This window comes from Bemisia tabaci, chromosome 8 (assembly GCF_918797505.1).
Source record: "Bemisia tabaci chromosome 8, PGI_BMITA_v3".
NCBI lineage: Eukaryota > Metazoa > Arthropoda > Insecta > Hemiptera > Aleyrodidae > Bemisia > Bemisia tabaci.
Window position 1 is genome coordinate 31336074 of NC_092800.1, and position 22486 is coordinate 31358559.

Sequence of the window (22486 nt, forward strand, 5' to 3'; positions counted from 1 at the left end):
TTGTTTTAGCTCCTGTTGACATCCAGAGTATTCTAAATGGCATGGCCAAATTCTGCCGTCATTGCGATGTTGTGATATTAAATAATTTGATTCGTAAAAAAGCGTCAGAAATGCCATTTCTACCTCGAGAAGAACAGAACTTGGAGGAGTTATACTTCTGCAGCACATCATGTTACATGCAACTTGCGTTGCTTCATCACCCACCTACTATTCAAAATGATAAGGTTAGTGTCAACAGACTTAGGTCGATTCAGTTCCATTTAATGTATCATAAAATTTCAGTTTTCTATCCTCTGCCCCCCTTTTTTTTTTTGAAATATGCATGATCCAGGCTCAGAAATGTTTTTAATTCATTGTTAAATTATAGTCAGTTCATCATTTCATTACTTTTCCATTGCATTATTCTGCATCATTTGGAATTTTTTTTTTACATGAAATGTAATTCTTAAGAAATTGAGAATCATTCCTAGTAAGAAATTATTCATAAGCAATTAAGAGCTCACACCAGACAAGTTGGTAATGAGTACTCTTCGTTTTCTAGTCACTGCGGTATGGCCGCCCAATAACAATTGAGGATTGGCTGAGGGTGTTGTTGTTGCTGAGCACAAGATCCAAAAAAAAAAAAAAAAAAAAAAAAAAAAAAAAAAAAAAAAAAAAAAAAATTGCCAACATCTAATCTTGTTCCCGCCCCGTCTTGTTATGACTTTAGATACTGTTTTTCAAAACCAAGAAGTGCTGCTTTCCACCATGCGCTAAATTGAGTGGAACCAAATATTTCCTTCTCTGATTGGATGTAACATTTAGTTCTTATTTTTCATCATGCTGCTTTGATTCTTTTATAAACAGGCTGCGAGTAATGTTAACCATGTTGGCTCCCATGTCGTCAGTCCACCAAAGAAAATGAAACTCGACACATCTTTGTCCGATGATAAGTCCGTGAAAGATGATGAATCGCAGTCTTCAATGGATGTGGTAAGCTTTTCTCTGTTCTGTGTCCTGTTTAATTGTAGGTTCATTCATTCCCTTTTGTAGAAACAGATCCATTTCTATTGAGTTACTCCCTAGGAATCAATTAATTTACAATCATTTTTAACAGATTGTGAGATGAGGAAAATGAGCACCTCTTTTTAAGTTATTCTATAATGTAATGTAAGTCTTAACAAAAAGCAAAATACACTATACAAATACAACAACACAAATATAATACAAATATACAAATATAATACAAATTATCACGAAAGAGCATAAAAAACTAAGAATTTTGGCGCAAACCGCAGATCAATATCTTAATTTTTGACCGAGTTATGATAGGTCAAAGGTCAAATTTGACCTATTTTCAAAAAATCATAACTCCGGTTCAAATTATCGTAAAGAAAAAAATAAAACGGGAAAATTTACCAAATTGTGTCCGCTTTTAAGTAAAAATTGCAAAAATTACTTCGATTTAATTTTAAGGGGGGGCTCGGACCCCCAAATACGTCAATTCAAAGGTCATTCAATTTTCCCGCGAAATAAGCCAATTTCCCCTGGATTTGCCTCCACATTATCTCAGTAAGGTCAAAATCAGTTCAACATTACGTTGGCAAGTCCCCAAATTTCGGGAAAAGTTAAAAAAAAATGATATTTAAACGGTCAAATTTAATTACCTTAAATTTCGTTTTTTTAACTTTTCCCGAAATTTGGGGACTTGCCAACGTAATGTTGAACTGATTTTGACCTTACTGAGATAATGTGGAGGCAAAAATAGCCTATGATTTGGAAGGAAGCAAACTGCCTAAAATATGGGTTTGACAACTGACAGTTCTACCGATGGTTTTTCCTACTTTGAAGAGTTTTTTGTTGATTATTGTTATCTTAAGGAAACAAGGCTGAGAGCGTCTTAACTTTATCTTGTAAGAATGTAAAAAAAATCGTTTTTACACGTTTTACCATTTACTTCTAAGCCATCTTTTAAACAATACTCTGCTTATTTAAGCCATTTTGGTGCTTAATTCAGTATAGATGGGAATTTCGTACTCTGAACGCTCTGAAAAACTCAAAGCTCTTATCTCAGTAGGTTGCTAGTGTGACTCCTGAATGTTTTTAGTGTTTTTTTATTAATGCCCATTTTCAAGTATTCCTAACTCAATCATCTTTTTAATCGCTCTTTACTCATTAGCTAATTGTTTTTATACAAAATCCTCAGAGGAAGATTAAAAATCATGCAACATTAGTAAAACTGTGGTAAGGTCTGAGTAATAGAGATATCTATCCCAACGAACTAAATGATACAGCTGATGAGAGTACAACTATACTTGATTTTCACTTTTACCTCTTAGGATCTAAAGCAACTTGACTCGGCAGAGAAGAAGAAAGAAGAGGACAAGAAAATTGTGAAAGGTGTCAAGTACCGCATCTATACATCAAACACTCCTCCACCCTTGCCTCGCAAGTACAAAAAACCGAGCGATAAAGAAATGACGGAAATGTTGTTCCGAGCGGGTATAACTGTGATGCCTCCCAAATTACCAGACGACACCAGAACTTGCCTGTTTTGTCATCAAATCGGAGACGGCGTTGCCGATGGTCCCTCAAGGTTAGTCTTTCACCTGCCTGTTACTATTTTTTGTTTAGTTCATATCTTTTTTTTTCTCGTTTTGACCTTTGATGACATGTAGAGGAATCTTATCTCTGAATTTTTATTGCTCGATTATCTAAGTATTTTTCTCTTTAAAAGTTACTGTTTACCAATAAAACTTAGATTTTTTACTTTGAAACTCTGTTAGAGCTCTTTTCTGATAGCTATGCATTAGAAGTTCCTGCTTACACCCCCCCCCCCCCCCCTGGCCACCTCTCATTGATTGCAAGTTCATTTAAGGTGCGTTGTCGAAGTAAACTTTCAGTTAGCGTTGGGTGCTCAACGCTAGCTGATATCAAGTGACGGTTGACTTACCTGTAGGGAAACGCATTGTCGGTTGTCTCTGTTGACTAGCTAGACACTCTGACACCGTGTGCACAATTACATTTAGAGGTTAGCTCAGCGCTCTCAACTACCTCCTGAGACTGATGACTTGTTAACTTCTGTTCGGTAAACAGTCCAGGACATTGGGCAATCCAAACGGAGTTGAACAATGCTGAGCGTTTAGAATCGGAGACTCCAAACAGGTCCCAACGGTCCCAAACAGTTTACTTCGACAACGCAGCTTTTGTAATCTAAGAAAAAGAAAAAATAAAAGTAAATCCCATTGAAATGATTCTTTGCCCAGTATCGTCATTCTATGGTGTTTTCCTTTTTGCAGGTTGTTAAATTTTGATGTTGACAAATGGGTGCATTTGAACTGTGCCCTGTGGTCGGATGAAGTTTATGAAACCGTCAATGGAGCATTGATGAATGTAGAAAAAGCTTTGCAGGACAGTCTCACTGTTAACTGTAGTGTTTGTCATCGGACAGGAGCAACTCTTAAGTGTTACAAGCTGCGATGTTCGTCAGTGTTTCATCTAAGCTGCGCCGTCAAGGACGAGTGTGTTTTTTACAAGAACAAGGTTTGCACATAAATTTTTTGTTCTTTCAATCGAAAATCACCGCCTTCAACTTCTCTTCATTAAAATAATATCATAAACAGGAATTTTAGTTTTAATTAAGTTGTGAGTACCAAAAATTAAATCGCCATCAACAAAAACATGTTTTTCTGTGGGCAAGCAGTGTATCTTGGTGTCCAGTATTGAAGCGCCTCGTTTTCCCAGCAGTCTGTTATTCTCAGCGTGTTTTACCAATTTGTGTTACTCTGTAAGGCTGTTTTTCATTTGTATGAATAAGTAAAACACAATAATTGAAAGACAAAAGAAAAACTAATAACAGTGAAATGTTTTATCGTGTGTTACATCGGTGGAAAATAATGAGGACTCTTTGCTGTTTCTGGGTATAGGTTTCTTTAATGTGTACCAGTAGTCCCTTAAATTCCTCTATAGCCAAATGTAAGAGGAGTAATTCAGAGTGAGAGATTAAGTGGTTGTAGCAATTAGTGTGAACTAAAATTGATAGACTTTAATCTACTATATGAAAAATGAAACTAAGGTTGTTTTTACCTGTTTTCAGACTTTATATTGTGCAATACATGTACCAAAGAGCGAGAAAGAAAACGAGCTAACAACCTTGGCTGTCTACCGTCGAGTGTATATCAATCGCAACGAGGATCGACAAGTGGCAGCCATAATGCATCATACAGAGCATACCAACCTCTTGCGTGTCGGAAGCTTGATTTTTCTCAGCGTTGGTCAACTGCTTCCACACCAACTCCAAGCATTCCACACACCCAACTACATCTATCCCATTGGATACAAAATCGTAAGTTCTTCAGAAGCCTCTGACTTGTATTATACCTCATGGAAAACTGAAGAAGGCCAAAAAACACCAGAGTCTTTAAAGCGTGGATGTTGAAAGAAAATTTTTCCCTACAGAATCAGTACAATCGACAAAAATTTCTGTGAAAAAAGATGAGGACACATAGTTCAGATGTAAACGTATCTTTAACGAAATTTTGTTTGTTCATTTAGAAATTCTATGGTATATTTACAGAACTGCAACAAGCACAATATATTGCAGTAATTTTTCTTTAGTACTCTTCCCCTTTGAACAGTGGGGTGGCGTGTTTTGCAATATATTGATAAATCTGCCATTTAAACCAATGGAAAAGGATTGATAAACAGGATGTTCGAAATGAACACCTTAATAATCAATACCATTGCTTCAAATGGGGAAATATCGATAATCGATCATTCACGCCTCGCCACTGCCTTTGAACTATTATTAATTCAAGGGACCTCAAATGTACATGAATGTTTATGGACTTCCCAATTCTTTAAAAATCATCTAATTTTGGGAAACAGTCCAAATAAACTTTAAAGTTCTTAATCTGGTTTTTTTTGTTAGTATCTTACGGAAGATAGGTTTTATTTTCTCTCATTACCATGGAGACTTCTAAAATGTCAATGAAAGAAGTCTGTCCATCACATGCTTGTCTTTTTAGCGAAGAGAGCAGAGAATTAAGTATAGGCCCAAGGAACTGCCTGTTTCAAGGCATTCTATAATGCTTAATCCTATAATTTTTTTCAATGTTCTTAACATGCTTTGTAAGTTTTTTTTTAAAGTATTCATAATTCATAAAAAGTTTTTGATTTTTCTATCGGAGCCCCTTGAGATATCTTTGTTTTAATTTTGAAAAGCTATCATGAACTTGCGCCTTAGGCTGCATAAAATACAAGGATCCAGGACCCTAAATAGCAAGTCGTGCTCAGGGAGGCAAACTTTTGAAAACTTCAGACTTTAAATTTCTGAAACCATTTTGAATTTTCAGACGATTCTCTTAATTTATAGGTCGAACATATTTTGAAACTTGGTTTTATAGATCCAGTTTCTCTGTTGTCTAACTTGAACTTTATAATTTTTTTTTTTAACTCTCATGATTAATTTTACCGCAGATTCGTTTTTACTGGAGTATGAGAGTTGCGAACAAGAGATGCAAGTACATCTGCTCCATCCATGATGCCGCTGGGCGACCAGAGTTTCGTGTGCTCGTGCAAGAACCTGGACAAGACGATATTGAGCTCAGAGACTCTTCTCCGCGCAATGTGTGGACTCGAATCCTGGAACCACTTCAAGCTCTGAGGAAAAGCAACAATGCTGTCCAAATATTCCCTCGTTATGTGAGCGGAGAAGATCTCTTTGGCTTGACTGAACCTGCCATTGTTAGGATATTGGAGAGTTTGCCAGGTATTTGACAAAATTATTTTTAAAACCCCATAACAGGCACAGATACAATCTCTCTTTATAAAATCGCCTGGGATTAACTGTCAAACATTTACATCCCTAATAAAAATTACCATTAAGCATCACACTAAACCTTGAATTATCCAAACTAATGTGGCCAGTTCAAGTAACGGTAACTTCAGATATTGTGGAGGTCCGTTACAACAAGATTAATCCGACACTCAGCACTCATAAAATGTGCTAAAGTAACAAGTAAAGAAGTTAAACAAACAGGGATATATGACTGTATATTGGTGAGGCAAACATGCCAGGAATAAAAAGGAGTCATAACAGCGGGTTCGCCCCGCCTGTGGAGAGATAACTTGAAAAACAGGTTAAAATAAATCAGTCTTCCTAAAATTTAGTTCAGATGATCCGAGGTTTGTTCAATTTTTTTATGTTATAAGTTAACATAACTTGAGATTGCAAGTCAACTGCTTTATGCAGAAAATATTGTCAAAAACCTCAGAGAGGCAGCTTTTATTCCAGTAAAGTACTATCATAGACAGTGCGTTTATAGATTTCCCGCCAAGCCAATCTTGGTGACCGTTTTTTGCGTCATGACAGAAGGCCCAATTGGTCTTAGTAACTGATTCAGTCTATTCATCATATTGCCAAAGAATGAAAATTACCCGCAAGTACATGATAGAATAAAGCTTAAGCCCTTACATTGTGTCAATCACAAGCAATCATAGTTTACAGCCTTCAATTTTGCCATTTTTCTGAGTAATTTCTTGCCCTGGCAGAAACAAAAATGCAAAATTATCTTGGCACAGAATGTTATTTCATGAAAATGTGAGAATTTCAGGAATGCATTTGCGTATTAGTACCACGAAAATAATTTCAATCTGTCTTTACCTTAAGATCGCTGAGATTTTAACTAATATTTGTATTCCTCTCTCTTCAGGCATCGAAACACTAACAACTTACAAATGCAAATATGGCCGAAACCCTCTCTTAGAACTGCCCCTGGCAATCAATCCATCTGGGGCAGCTAGATCTGAGCCTAAACCTAGGGGTCTATCACACTTCAAGCGACCCCACACGCAGAGAACTGGAGCTCATAGACCTGCGTTCACACCCACCTCCATCACAGGGGAAGCTGCGTGCCCTTACTCAAAGCAGTTTGTACATTCCAAATCCTCGCAGTACAGAAAAATGAAACAGGAGTGGAGGAATAATGTCTATGTTGCAAGGTAATTAAATGAGTATTTTTTCAACTCATATTCTCATCTGCTCCGTATAACTTGGTGCTCAAAAGTGTACTTTTTATGGTGAATTTGTTTCCTGTATTTTCCTCTTTCATTTATTTATATTAGAATTAAAATACAAACATCCAGAAGTGTAGCAACTCTAACTGAACTGAATTTGCAAAGAAATCTCTCTTGCACTTTCAAGGAAAAAGCAACTTTCTGTTTTTCTGAGGGAAATTTTTTTTTGAAATCTCATGATTTTGGTAACCTGAATAGATCTTTGCATCACTCTCTCTCTCTCTCTCTAAATTTGACCGAAATCAGCTGTAGGAATTTTTTTCATGGGTGTTGCATGATCTGTCGAAGCAGTAGAAAGAGCGCCTTCAGAACATTTTTTATTGTGCTTGGGATGCATAAACCTAGAGCATATTAAGGTTACGTAACATTTTATTTATTGTTCTCCTCAGAATAGTGAATTGGCACTGAGGTCAAACTAAAAGTGTCCGGTTTAACTTGAACACTTCAACATTACTTAACCGGAAATTCTAGAGGTTTTATTCTGTACTAATTATCCTGTGTTTGCCAACAGGTCTAAAATCCAAGGACTGGGTCTGTACGCTGCCAGAGACCTCGAAAGACATACTATGGTCATCGAATACATAGGTGAACTCATCAGATCAGAACTAGCTGATTTCAGAGAAAAGCAGTATGAAGCTAAAGTGAGTTCATTTTCATTTTGTATAGCAAGATTTCATACAATTTTGTACACTTTTTGTTACAGCGCAGCTTGTAAGTTTATACAGGTTTATCTTATTCTAACCTTGAAATATTACTGATTTTATACATTATCACCGGATGCACTGTGGAGTGATGTAAATGCCGGAAACATTTCACAAGTGTCACATAAAATTTATGAATCATTGAAAATTAGCTGTATAAATACTGCATACTTGAAATGTTTCTTGCCATTATATCTTAATGTAGTCGTTCTGCCCAGGCTAGAATAACATGCCCCAAGAAATGGTGAATTTCAAACACTTTAAACAACGGTCTCCGTTGAATGCTGTAATGCTTCCCGTTGGTTTCATTTGTAACTAATGCTTTAAAATTAGGTTGGTGAAAAACGCCTAGATAGTGCCTCAATTTCATAGCAGTGCCATAAAAACATGCTGTATAAAATGCTGGTAACTGTGGTAGTTTTAACCCAGATTGACCAACAAAAAAACAGCTACTGTAACTGGTTTGGCCGTGAAAGGATCCATTCGAGTAAATTCGATCCATTATTCCTCTATCAAAGACAATATCAATTGCACTATCTAAGCGAGGTTCTAAGCAGAGCAATGCTTTTTATTCTTTATATATTAACATAATCTGAATCTCTTTACAGAACCGTGGAATTTACATGTTCCGACTGGACGAAGAAAGAGTTGTTGATGCAACGTTGTCTGGTGGTTTGGCGCGCTACATCAACCACTCTTGCAATCCCAATTGTATCACAGAAAAAGTAGAAGTTGACCGTGACTTGCGCATCATTATTTTTGCCAAACGAAGGATAAATCGAGGAGAGGAGGTATGTTTTCTTTTTGAAACAGTAAAATATCACTGCTTCTCATCTTTCAGAATGAATGAAAGTCTCTCAGTTTTCTTTTTCAAAATTTACTCAACTTTTTTTTGAATTTCTAAAATAGATTTCAATGTGCTGTTAAAAGTAAGTGCACAGAAAGAACATCAAATTTAAGTGCCTGCATTGTTTTGAGTTCCTTCGTACCAAAAGTTATTTTTATTTTACTATTTCCTCTAACTCTAAAATCTAGGGAGAATGAAGGTGACCTTGCAACTAAGAAATCGTCAGGAAGTTCGCATAAACCTGTTAGAGTCCGGGATCAATTAGGGAACTTTAGATCTTTGGTAATGTTTTCGGAAAAGTAAAGAAATGGTTAACCAAATTCTGTCTCAAAGGTTTTCATCCGTCCAGAATGAACAGACTGCAACAGGAAAAATGCAAAAAACATAATTTGTTGTTGTAATGGTTCGCAATATCAGCCTTGACTTCCATTTAATTGAGGTGTGTTTAAAAAAGTGTTTGAAACAAAATTCAAGACTTGAAATTTTGTAAACTGTCGATGTACCTAATTTTGCATGGGCTTTCTCAGCTGTTTACAATCATGAAAAATACAGGAATATATGGTACATGAAATACTGATCGTATTGCTAAACTAAGCTTTTTGTCCCTGTTGAGTTGATGGATTGGGTCTATTGACTTGTGGTATGTCATGAAAATCTTCAATTTTTTTTTATTTATGTTTTAGCTGGCGTATGACTATCAATTTGATATCGAGGATGATCAGCACAAAATTCCATGCATGTGCGGTGCTCCTAACTGTCGAAAATGGATGAATTAATTCATCAGTTCTACTTTTAGTATACCAGATTATTGTTAACACTTCGTTGAATCTATCTCTGTAATTTTGCCCTGTATTTTCCGCAATGCTAGAGGCTTGTAGATAATTTTATTTTCCTTCTCTCACTGTTTTATACTTAAGAGAAATTATAGCTAAGCGAGAGAAATGGAAGCAGGACTCCTTGTACATTATATATATTTAGTAGATTCTCATCTCATTCCCATCCTGCTCTCTCTGTACATAGGTAAAGAAGTATTTTATTTTGACTCTACCATTGGGTTTACATAAAAAAATTGTTCGATCAATAATTTGATGTAAGTGCAAACAAACGACCGTTTCCTACACTACTCTTCGTTAATCTTAAGATTTCTCTCTTTCATGCAGATTGTTAGGCGTCTGTAAAGAAGTGCTCCTTCAAACAATCTATATATATATATTTGTTCCCCCGCCCTTTTTTATCTAGTTGTAATATATTGTTATTGAAGTAGATAATTCTTTTGAAATTTTGATAATTGTTAATGTTTCAATATTTTATTTGCAAATATTGGATTTTTTAGTATTTTATCGGTTCTTGTAGAATTGTAAATGTAAAATGTTTGTGGCTCCCTTTTTTATTATCAATGTTGTCTTAGGTTTTGTGATTATTTTTTTCCAAATGATTTTCTTTTTTAAGACTCGAGTCTAATTGTAATTAGCGGACCCTGAAAGTGGTTCTTTTCTTTTAAAAGGAAACTCTGCGGGTCAGTTTTTTTTTCCTCAAAGTTTTTGTCTAGCCTTCATTTGTGGCCTTGATTGACAAGTCTTACTGAGTAGAAAATTAGCTATGGCAAAAGCTCAGAAGTATTTTCAGTGATCGACCTGAAAACCAACGTTACTGAATCACAATCAGAAATTATTGATATTATTCCCACCTGTCAGCCTTAAGTCGGATTATCTTTGCGTCTAGTGGTGTCGGTTGACAGTCACCGTGATCTCTACCGTGCTGGCATTGCTCAAGCCGAAAAAATCGGAAACTGTAGTCACTATTGCTGGGCCAAGCTGCAACCGAAAGGCCTTGACAAAGTCGCAGTCATTAAGTAACTTGATTAGGTTGTAGTGCCTCATGAGTGTTATAGTGCCATAGTGGCACTTGGTGACATAGAAGAATGACCTCCCCCTGTGTGCTCAGTATGGAAACAAACTGTGCCCTCTGAATCAAACCAAATATTTTTAACTTGTCTTAATTAGGTAGTTTAAGTTTGATCCCCAAACTTTTAGATATCTCTTGGATTCAGTTCAATCTACTTCTTTTTTCGAATCCCCGATCATTTTTTTTTAATTTAAGGGGGTAATCAAAATTTGTAAAGAGATTCGATCAGTTGGTGTTAATTTGTGTCGTTCTGGTTCATGTTTTTTCCAATGATGTATACAGTATACTTAAATGTGATAGTAAGAAATATTGATGTTTTTTCTTCAATTATTTCATTTCCTGAATGGTAATTTAGGGGTTGCTGTGAACAAATCGTCTAAAAATCTTAACTGCCTGTTATTCGGGAGTGGACGATAGACTCTCAAAAAATTTCAGAAATTCTAGGAAATAAGGTGTTTCATTTGTTAATGAAGAGAAAAATCCAACTGTGTTCATTGTGTCAGAACTTCAGAGAGTGAAGCTTTTATTTCATATTTTTTCAGTAGCTAGAAAATTCTTTCGCTTTTCTTCCCTGAAAGTAAGGTGGTTATCAGTTCATCTTCATGTGGAAGAACACAACTAAATGTTAATTTAAACAGTTTTGAGCAAAAATAACTGCTTTGGTAATACTATTAGGCTAGTTGCTTATTGCAAAATCCTGCTTTGTTGGTTTAATTTTTAAGATGACCATCCAGCAAAGAGAAACAAGATCTCTTCAGATTTGAAGTTTTTAAATTCAGTATTTACAGTGCTATCACTTTTTGAGAAACAAGGTAAATGATATCCTCCTCCGCACCAGTACACGGCATGATTTTGTAGTTGAAAGTTACATTCATTGCCTCATGTGTTGCATTCGTCTAGTGTGACCAAACAGAAAGTATGACGTCCAAAAATAGAAAATGGTATCTACTTTTTAAAGTGCAATTCCTCTTAATAGCAACAGGGAAATTCGAGGGTTGTACTGATCCTTTTTTCAAGACTCTTACATGTTAGCAGTCACTAGCATGTGTATAATCGTAATTAGCAGGTATACAGTTTGTATTAAGACACCATCCCCAATTTTCAGGGATAATCTTCGAATTGAAACTAATTTTTCTAACTCTGAAACAATCTCATGTATGTTAATGAAAGCTTCATAATTAAGATTTTTTTCTATTTGCAACTTATGGAACAGCACCTTCGGACGTCTTTTGACGTGTAGTGAGTTCGTAAGAGTGACAAAACTGCTTCAAGCAGTGTCAGCAGATGTGTATTACTTACTCTGTTTTTAACTAGGTTTCTAATTTTTCATATCTTAGAGAGTTTTTGAAAATGAAGACTAAGTTATTATTAAACTTTGTGGTAGACCCTGTTGATTAGGTGAATTCATTTTAGAGAAATTGTCATTTTAAATTTGAATTAATTTTAGAAAATTTATTGAAAAATTAAAAGCATCAAAAAGTTCTCCATGAACGGAAGTAATTGATTCTGAGGTTGGTCTTTGAATGAAAGTTTGATCGAATATCTGTTCAGAACTTAAACTTAATTAGAAAATAGTCGTTAAGACTTTCCAAATGTTTGTCCTACAAATTTGAAGTAGCCCTAGGTAGCTCTAATCTTGTGGACTCCCTTCGAATCGTCTTTAGATTGCAAATGGATCCTCTCTAAACTAACAGACCAAGACTGTATCCTTTAAGCGAATTTTCAGCAGACTTATTGTTAGCCGAACATCAAAGTTTCAAAACTTTTTTACTGAAATACTGGGTTTGACTTAAATTTTTACAAAATAATTGATCCATTTTATCCCATGACATGTGCCAGTTTTTCCATTTCAGTAATTCTGCCTTATAATAAAAAATACTCACATGCAGATTTTACGGTTCAGTTGGTATATTTTAAGTGTGAATGTTGAATTCCACGATTTTCCTTTTTCGAGAAATTATTTAAAATAAATGCAACTGAAATTGCTCTTGGATTCAATTACTTTACTTTTTACTGAAAATTAAACTTTCCATCTGTAGTTAGACAAAACATGCTAATGTTTTGAAGTTTGCTTTTGTCCTCTGAAGATCTGCTGTAACACGGAGAAACAAATTCCCTTCCCTCCTTACTACAGCATTGAAACTAATTTTGATTCACTGTGTATTATTATAATACTTGGATTTGATTAATGGCTTTTATTCCTAATTGAAATTATAATGATAGCAGCCTTTCATCATATAATGCACTGTGAGTTCAATCTCTATTTTCTACAATCGCTTTTATTTTGTGTACAAGTTAACCCAATTTTATTTCATGGTAATTTTACTCACTTCTTTTTTTTTCTTGCACTTGCATGAATCAGTGTAAAAGGATACTTATCTGATCATAGTTATCTTTAAACCTTGCATAGTGAACAGAATAATGGTTATTATTCCACAATTTATTTTTCCTAGTATTTTTTTTCTCGGTAGGTGAGGTTCTTTTTTTTATCCATCTATGGGCAGGGTTTCTCTCTATGTTTTGTTAATTATTTTGCTCCTTGGTTGTACCTCTACAAAGATACCTGGAAGGAGATGTTTTTAGGAAATGTTTGATGTGTTTTATATGTTACAAATGTGGTCTTGTCGTGTAAAGTGGAAAGTTACAAATTTTTGAATTACCATTTAAGAGCCATAATCTCTCTGGTTTTTCTTTTTTTCCTTTTTTTTTCTTTACTTATTGTGTTTATGTTGCATCTTCTATTCTTTATAACTTGTTTTATTTTGTGATTTTTTTGTAAATACGAGTGTACATTTGTGCAAAAATAATGTTGTCTAGAATCAATTATTTTTACATGTTTCGTTATCGTCTTTATACTTTCAATTTGACCTCATTCAAATTGAGTATTGTAAAATTGATTTAATCAGACCTTAAATGATCTATAGGTTCTCTGAATCTATCTTAATTGTTTTATTTTCAAAATTTCTCCTAGACTATTTTTGGCATTATACCAACTGTTCTTATTTTTTGTCATAGAAAGTTGCGTAAATCAAGAGAACTCAATTGAAGTCAAATCAAGGGCGTCCTCATCCTCAATTAGGGTAGTTTTAGATCATTTTTTACTTGACTGGGCAGCAAGTTGATCTTGGACCTAAAATAAAGTCGGATGAGATGTCTTGAAAATATGATCCTTCTGTTCTCATCTCCTCTTTCCAAGCTTCATTTTTCAATTTGTTTTCTTTTCCTTCCCCTTTTTTTTAAAATTCTATTTCTGTAGAATCAAAAGTAAAGCTGCCTAAGGAAATCTCTCATCAAGTTTCACTACTCGCATCAAATGGCAGTCACTTTGGAAAATCGTTAATCAAACATGTTGACCGCATTTATAACATTGAATACCTGAGGGTGCAAATGTACTGTAAGTTAAAATTTGTACAATTTAGTCTGTAAAAATGTATTTACATAATTATATTTTTAAGTTTAGTATTACTCCAAGAGTAAAGTGAGATCTAGTAATTCTTCTGTTTTAAGTATATGCAAGTAAGTGTAAGTAAATTTGTATGATATACTGATTTCATTGTATTTGTTTATTTGATCCTCAAATCACTCTTACCAGCTTAAAGCGAAGTTTGAAATACAGAGTAAGCATTTGCCGATCTTGCTATTTCAAATTACAGAACTAGATCACACGATTGTCAGGGACCAAACAGTTCATGGGACAAATTCATGGTCTCTTATTTTACTGCAAATTATAATTTAATATAATGCAATCGTAAGATCTAATTTAATCATTTTAAATATCAAGAGAGTGTTCTATTGAACACTGTGTGCGTGAGAATCAATTTCATTGTATTTGTTGGTGATTAAAATGACTACAGAGATGGAAAGAGATGCACATGAGAAAAAACATATATTTAAATGGAAACATTAGGGACAACATTTAAATAGAAAACTAATTTATTGTCAACTCATTTTTACAGACAAAAGGAATCACAAAACATAGTTGAATAATCACATTCAACGATAAAAAACAATTTAAAACTCAATATTTAACCTAGAACAAAGGAAATCCTCTGTTTTGACTGTGACGTTTCGCTAAGTTGAAAAATACGATGAAATGATTCCGACTTTGAGGATTAATAAAAAAACTGACGGTTTCCTCACCGGAGCACTCTATCAGAGGGGAAGTGGAAGACTGTTGACCTGCCAGTCTTTGACTATCACGAACAAATTCCAGTACTCTGGCTTGATTCATTTCTTCAAGCTGTGAACAGGAGTGAAATTAAAAAAATCATCCAATAAAAACCGTATTGAAATTGCAGCGGAAGAAAATGCCTAATCATGCAAACTTGAGAAAAAAGAAGTAGAAACATCGAAATTTAAGGAAGTCGTATACTTAAAAAGTAATCAAAATTCGAGAAAGGCAATGAATGGCATGAAAAATGAAACGGTGAATCCTGTTGTAAGAGAATCCAGACAATCAGAGAGTCTTACGGTGATCTAGCTTCATTTCAGCCCGATAGAGAAATTTTCGATTTCGACCACAAAATTTTAGTCCATGTATGGTGTGTACACCCTGTCTATTTCTCTCCATTATTAATGAGGGTGAAAAAAAATTCGAGTTGAGTAACGAATCCAACATGGTTTGAGGCGTAGAATCAATTGTGTCTATTTTCGAGACTTTGCGCAGCTTCCTCAGACGAGAAACTTGTGATTTTGACCATTGCATTATTGAAAATTCACTGAACTCGCGTTTTTCACCAATCGCGCAGTCCAGCGGACTCCTAAAGCTTTTCCGGCAAGAAAATCAGACTCCTTGGATCATTTCCAAGAGAACTAACTGGGTTTCAGCCCGATTGGAGAACTTTCGATTTTGACCCCAAAATTTTAGTGCATCAAAGTGAGTACCCTGTTGATTTTTCTCGATTTTGAACGGGGGAAAAATCTGAAGATTCCTGTCGAATCCTGCGTAGTTTGAGGCATAGAATCCACTGCCACTGCACGTGGTCCCAAGGCTTCCTAAGCCGAGGAACGAATGTTTTTGACCGTTTTCGAGGATTTACAGCCTTAATGGCCAGTTGTGAGTACCCATAAACTCTTGGAGCATTTTAAACCAGAAAATCGGACTTTGACAGTCTACATTCTATGACTCACTGCATCCCTATGTGATAGACTGATAAAGACAGAACAGCAATACTTAAATCTTTCACTTAAAATGTTAAGGCCCCTCAAACAACTCAGTAAACCTCCAATGACGCAGAAAGTCTGTAGCCTTCCCTTTCTCCGTAGAGTTTCAAAGTGATTACCTCTTTTTTTCTTTTCTTTTTATCTTTTGCTGGAAACTAACTCTCGAATAGGTAATGTCCAAATTTCCTCCCAAAGGGTAAAGTCCCTTTCCTCAGATTTATACTGCAAAGTTCTTTTTGATTTGATTTATTTGTAAACATTTCTTTTTGGCATAGAAATGTTCAAATTTTAAGAGAGAAAAATTTAAATAAAAATTAAAAACTGTTGTTTTTAATAATCTGAATTAGATCAATTTCATGTTATCAGCATACCTGTTTTTCATGACTTTTGATGCGGAAGGTGATCAATGTCGGATCGTTTTCATTTTGAGTTTCAAAAAGTTCTTCCAGAGAAATTTTCTTAAGTTGTTCATCATTTTCACAGTCGAAAATGTACAAGGATTCTTTGGTCAGAACGAGCATAACATGCTTGTAGGTGTTCGTGTCCATTTGGTGGGTTACCTCAGCAGAGTAGAGAAGCTCTTCAAACATGTTTAACAACTGCCACTGATACTTTAAACTTGAGTTAGTGCAAATTATTCGATTCTGTGTTATAGCTTGTTGCTTTGCCTGAAAAGAAATAAGGATCCAATATTAAATGTAATTAATAATAATGAAAGTTGGAATGATAAAATGAATAATAATGTAATAATAATGATGGAATAATAATGTATAAGGAACATAACACGACACAAACCCAAGAAGCAAGTTACAAATTGTAAACATTTGCAATTATAGCCTGGGAAGTAGCTGTTATTTTAGTATCCCACATGCTTACATGTCACTTTTTTCTCTAATGAAATTCAGAAATTATGCTAAACATAATTAAATACGGATGCTAGGACTTAGTGAGTTTTTGAACTACTGTTCTCCTTTTGTGCCGTAGTATCTTACACACACGTCTGTTGTGAAATACTTGCTTGAGGCGCCGCGGCGAGCGGCCGGCCAGCGCGAAACGCGCCCATAAACCTAAGGGAATACTTCCAGTATTGCGCAATGCGTGAAGTATCCCTGTAGGTTTGTAGGCGCCAGTGAGCCTTTCGCGCCGGCAGCACGCCACTACGGGTCTGTATTTGGCTCTAATATTTAAACTCGAAGAGTCAGCGTTTTCAAACTCTTGAATTTAAAATGTTTAGGTACACACATGGATTATTCTCATTTAAAGTGATGACAAAAAAAAATGTATTATAGGAAAATACAATGTGTGTTTTGTAAATCTTTAGGTGGTTCCAAGTCAAATTTAATAATTTCCAAAGCACTTTCATTTTTTCTTTTATGTTTTGTGCTTTTACTGTGCTTGCAGCGTGGTATACGTGCAATCAAATGCTCAAAATTGGACATTTTTTACTCAAAAAGATCGATATACAAATGAGTTAAAACTAAAGATTGCATGCTTCTTAGTTTTTTTTCCCCCTCTTTCAATCATTTTTGTAAAGTTTCTTTCAACATAACTACGGCTCATGGAGATTAATATCAATGCCATTGCTTGGAAAAGATTTTACAAATATTTGCCAGGCTTTAAAAATGTAAATGTTATAATGAAGCAATATTTTCATTAAAAAAAATAAATAAATAAATAAAAACAAAACGTATAACAATACCTCCTTTTCCCTTAATTTTCTCATTTCAATATTGTCAATATAATTTAACATACGGACTAAAATATTACGCTTGGACCAAGTCACTGTTGCTAATTTTACATGTGGATGTAAACTACTGGACAAAACAAGTGCATGGACAAAAAATCATTGGCGGAATGTCCTGAAACCTCCCACATCCAAAAAGACAAATTCTTGAAAATCAGCAGAAAGGAGGGGTGGCGATTTGGGCCATTTCCGGCCCCACCTAATCCGGGACTTTTTTTGCTGTAATTCGTTACGTATAAGTGTCAAGAGAAAGCATGCCAAGTTTCAGGCCGATCGGCCCAATATTCGGGGGGCAGGGGCCCCCCGAATTTTTAAGCGCAAAATCGGTTTTAATTTTGTAGCGCCGTCAATTTCGCTCGTATACAGATGAAAATTGGGTGTCAGGGGTAAAATTTTGCGTTCTTTCCATTTCCGCCGTCAGAATTGACACTGGGGCAAAATTAAGGGGGATTTTGGGGGGTTTTTCGCGTTTTTTCGTGTTTTTTACCAATTTTCTGCGGTTTTCATGCTTTAAGTCAGAGATTTTGAGCCAAACGACCACAGATTTGATTTCTACGCAAAAAATTACATAGGAACATAATGACCAACTAACACTCAACAGCGGATTTCTCTAGGAAAAACTGACCCATAAGTATGTATTCACTCAGAAATTTTGAAAATAGCCATGTTTCGGGTACAGCCCAAGCTTGTAGCACTACCATATTCACATATGATACGCTCTAGGTCGACCCTGTTGATATTATCGGGAACTTGAAATGCTACCCGCTTGGGCGGAGGGTCGAATTCTCCTCAGAAACGAATAAAAAAGGCGATAAAATTACGTTTCACGTGAATTGTTGCGAGCGGAATGTTATTATATCGGCAACTTTCACCTCCAACTTATGTAATTTTTTGCGTGCTTTCCATTTCTGCCATGAAAATTGGCATCAAAGCAATTTAAAACGGGTTTTTGGGGTTTTTTATCATTTTTTAATCATTTTTTACCAGTTTTTTCCGGTCTTTTGCGGTTTTCATGTTTGAAACCTCACCAAATGAGCCAAACGACCACAAATTTTAATTTTTCTCAAAATACGTTTACTATCACATCCATAAAATACGTCACGGATGAATCGTATAGCAGAAGAAATGTTGTGTAAAATCCTTATCTCTCATTCTGAATCCTCGTCAGACCATAAGTAAGCAGCATCCTCTAGGCAGTCTCCATAAGAGGATGACAATCTTCGGGGCTCTTTTTCTTGATGTCGGTAAAAACCAAGAAACCACAGAACTGATATGCCACATGAGGTTTCAAACATGAAAACCGCAAAACACCGGAAAAAACTGGTAAAAAATGATTAGAAAATGATAAAAAACCCCAAAAACCCGTTTAAATTGCTTTGATGCCAATTTTCATGGCAGAAATGGAAAGCACGCAAAAAATTACATAAGTTGGAGGTGAAAGTTGCCGATATAATAACATTCCGCTCGCAACAATTCACGTGAAACGTAATTTTATCGCCTTTTTTATTCGTTTCTGAGGAGAATTCGACCCTCCGCCCAAGCGGGTAGCATTTCAAGTTCCCGATAATATCAACAGGGTCGACCTAGAGCGTATCATATGTGAATATGGTAGTGCTACAAGCTTGGGCTGTACCCGAAACATGGCTATTTTCAAAATTTCTGAGTGAACACATACTTATGGGTCAGTTTTTCCTAGAGAAATCCGCTGTTGAGTGTTAGTTGGTCATTATGTTCCTATGTAATTTTTTGCGTAGAAATCAAATCTGTGGTCGTTTGGCTCAAAATCTCTGACTTAAAGCATGAAAACCGCAGAAAATTGGTAAAAAACACGAAAAAACGCGAAAAAACCCCCCAAAATCCCCCTTAATTTTGCCCCAGTGTCAATTCTGACGGCGGAAATGGAAAGAACGCAAAATTTTACCCCTGACACCCAATTTTCATCTGTATACGAGCGAAATTGACGGCGCTACAAAATTAAAACCGATTTTGCGCTTAAAAATTCGGGGGGCCCCTGCCCCCGAATATTGGGCCGATCGGCCTGAAACTTGGCATGCTTTCTCTTGACACTTATACGTAACGAATCACAGCAAAAAAAGTCCCGGATTAGATGGGGCCGGAAATGGCCCAAATCGCCACCCCTCCTTTTCTTCCTGATCTCAAAACATCTTGTCGGCCTAGCCAGACCCAGGGCAGCCTACAGCAGTGAGGCTCTTAAGGTGGCAAAATTCCGGGAAATTGGCATTTACAAGAAAAATATGTAAAAATATTGCAATTTAATGGTAAAAAATTGCAATTTTATTGCATGAAATTGCACTTTTATTATTTCATCGATTTCATTGCACTATACACTTGGGAATATAGTGAACTACACAGTTACCATCGGCCCTGTCATTTCTTGACTTTTAAACTTGATCGGTATTCAGCTCTACTCTTGCTATTCTGAAATCAGAAAATTGCTTGACTGCACATGAACTGGGCAAACTGATTGCTGATTTACAGTTGAGAGATATTACCATTTATATCCAATTTGTTGTATTGAATATTCAAAATATGGTTAGATGTAGTTAAGAGAAAAAATGAATGTGCTGGGCCTCACCTTGGGAGTTTGATTCCAGCCAACTCCAGACAGTAAACCTTCACCAGTGAGGGCAACTAGCTCAGCAGCACCACTAAGAGGCCTTGTGATAACACCCACTAGACCTAGTCCAATACTATTGACTAAACTACGTTCAGGATTGTCTCTGATCGCGTACTGTAAAGGATGATGAGCCAAACCACCAATAGCACCTTGAGAAAAAGTAAAAAAATTAGAAAGAGTTCAAAAAGGGGAAAAATTAAGTACACAGTTGCAGTCAAATGACATGATAAATACTATAATCGTTCCAAAAGTAAGTTCCACACTCTTATACCTACAAAACTGTTAACGATAGATTAATGTGGTAAAAAAGAGCGTCCATCATACTCTAAGCATTCCGTCGAGTAAAAGTTTTCGTAAGTAGTCTTTAAAAATGATTCTGGCGATTTTATCGCCGATAAAATCGCAACATATAGCGATTTTTCCGTTGAGAAATGCTACTTGGGTGGCTGGATTTTAGCTGTCATGTAATTTCACTTACCTAGTAAACTTATACCGAATTCTGTTAGTCCTTGAACTAATCCCTCAGTTACACCCTGTGGTCTTGATCTACGCAGTGCTTCTGCATGTCTTAGATCTTCCGGTTCCAGGGTTAGCCGATCTAATGTCCGAGCCCAACTGGCAGCAAATTTTGTAACTGATGATAGGGTTCCTGGAAGACAGAGAAATTGCTCAGAGGGTTTGGTTTGGTACATCTTACTTCACAAAATCTGTGTACGTTACAATCGAAATCAACTTACAGAAATCGAATAGATTGAGATGGAATTCTAATCATGGGGTGCTGGCCGTGGATGGCATTTATCATAGACATAACAATTGTAAATATGAGAAAGAAAAGGATTTTAGCCAAGGTGTTATGGTATGTTATGGTACCATAACACCTTGGCTAAAATCCTTTTCTTTCTCATACTGCAAATGGTGTTACTAAGCTTGAACGATTTCATAAATTGTAAATAACCGATACTTAAAGAAAGGAATGCATGAATGGACTTTTTATTTTACAAAGTGGAGTTTGATATGATGGGCCACTGAACAAGGTCTGAACTTGAAAAGAACGTCAAATGTTTTCTCTTCAAAATCTTACAGCGAAAACGATTCACTTAACAGGAAGTTTAAGAGTCAATTTCAAAACGACATGCTAACAAGTATTAAATCAAATGATCAAAATGGGAATTATACTATACAAAAGACAGCAGCTGTGTGCTTGTAACCAACGTTAATTAAGTGTGGCAGTTTTGGTCACCATCTTTGATGGCCACTTGCGATTGGTGAAGACAAGGATCATCCTAGTTACTTGCCTCCGGCCAAGGCAGGGAAGGTAGTGGTCGTAATACGATTTTCTCGCTGCTTTGAAGCACAAAAGAAAATGTTAATTTTAAAGGCTTCTATCTAGTTAAAGAATCACTTTCCAGACCTTCTGTTGTAAGATTCGTATACCTTGTGAAATTTTGAAGAAAAAACGTTTTCTGGCATTTTAATTCGTACCATGTCTAGAGGCCAATTTTCCACACTTCTGAAACAGTACACGGGTAAAGAGAAGTAAGATAACAAAAGCTGTCTCATTTCTCATGATCTGCATGGCAAGATGTTAAATCTAATCTAATCATGTGAAATCGAATCTAAAGCAGAATTATTATTGCACAAAGAAAAATTGATTTGACTTTTTGTTCATGCAGGAATGGTATAGTCAAGATTGACTATCGACAGAAAGGTGATGACTTGGAATCGAATAAAAATATACTACCTGCAGTGACATGCTTCATAAGGGATGCACAACCATGCGCAACACCAACTAGGAAACCTCTGGCACCTTGTTCGATGGATCCTGTAATGGGTAATGTAATGAGATCGCGCACTCCAGCCCCAACACTTCTAGCGAGACCGCCTGGAGCACCCCACAACTCCAATGCTCCCAAAGCCCAACCTTTGAACAAAACACGACTCAAGTCAGCTTACGATACAATAGGTCAGTATGCCCTCTCTTAGACTAAGAAAGAAAGAAATAAACGCACACAAAACGAGTTAAAAAATCATTTACTAAAAAAGATAAGAGAGACAACGATCACCGTCCGTTATAATTACGAATTACAGATAAAGGATTCTTAGTGCCAATTGTAAGCGTATCTGTCCTAATTTCACTGCCAAAAATTTTGTGGTTTGTGGTCCTGATAAAATAGGAGTTAAGATATGATGATCTTAACATTGTGAGTAATTACGTAAGAAATCTTTCTAATAAACCTCGCTGCCTCAAGCGATGGAACAAAAAAAAAAATCATCATGTGCTAACTTATTGTATATACATTTTCAATTTTTATCAAAACTACGCGAACAAATCATTCTTTCCGTGCCTGCTAACTAGGCAAGAGATGACCCGTGATCATCCTGTCTCGCCATGAGTGTTTGTGAAAATTCTAATTATTAATTATTACATTGAT

At 35.8% G+C, this 22486-nt stretch overlaps 2 protein-coding genes across 10 annotated transcripts in view; one reads left to right on the forward strand and one right to left on the reverse strand.

Annotated features, from left to right (window-relative positions):
* LOC109034958 (uncharacterized) overlaps positions 1–14057 on the forward strand; it is a 73208-nt gene extending 59151 nt beyond the window's left edge. For all 9 annotated transcript variants that reach the window (XM_019048392.2, XM_072303776.1, XM_019048390.2 and 6 more), the window contains 10 exons: positions 10–224; positions 847–972; positions 2319–2575; positions 3279–3522; positions 4076–4324; positions 5458–5749; positions 6693–6981; positions 7568–7697; positions 8366–8548; positions 9288–14057. In XM_019048392.2, coding sequence (XP_018903937.2) covers positions 10–224; positions 847–972; positions 2319–2575; positions 3279–3522; positions 4076–4324; positions 5458–5749; positions 6693–6981; positions 7568–7697; positions 8366–8548; positions 9288–9380 — 2078 coding nt within the window. In that variant the 3' untranslated portion in view covers positions 9381–14057. The remainder of the gene's footprint in view (positions 1–9; positions 225–846; positions 973–2318; positions 2576–3278; positions 3523–4075; positions 4325–5457; positions 5750–6692; positions 6982–7567; positions 7698–8365; positions 8549–9287) is intronic.
* Positions 14058–14424: 367 nt separating this feature from the next.
* Vps13B (vacuolar protein sorting 13B) overlaps positions 14425–22486 on the reverse strand; it is a 43590-nt gene continuing 35528 nt past the window's right edge. The window contains exons 27-31 of the mRNA XM_019048407.2: positions 21796–21975; positions 20533–20703; positions 20013–20203; positions 16044–16340; positions 14425–14749 (exon numbers count right to left, since the gene is read on the reverse strand). Coding sequence (XP_018903952.2) covers positions 14540–14749; positions 16044–16340; positions 20013–20203; positions 20533–20703; positions 21796–21975 — 1049 coding nt within the window. The 3' untranslated portion in view covers positions 14425–14539. The remainder of the gene's footprint in view (positions 14750–16043; positions 16341–20012; positions 20204–20532; positions 20704–21795; positions 21976–22486) is intronic.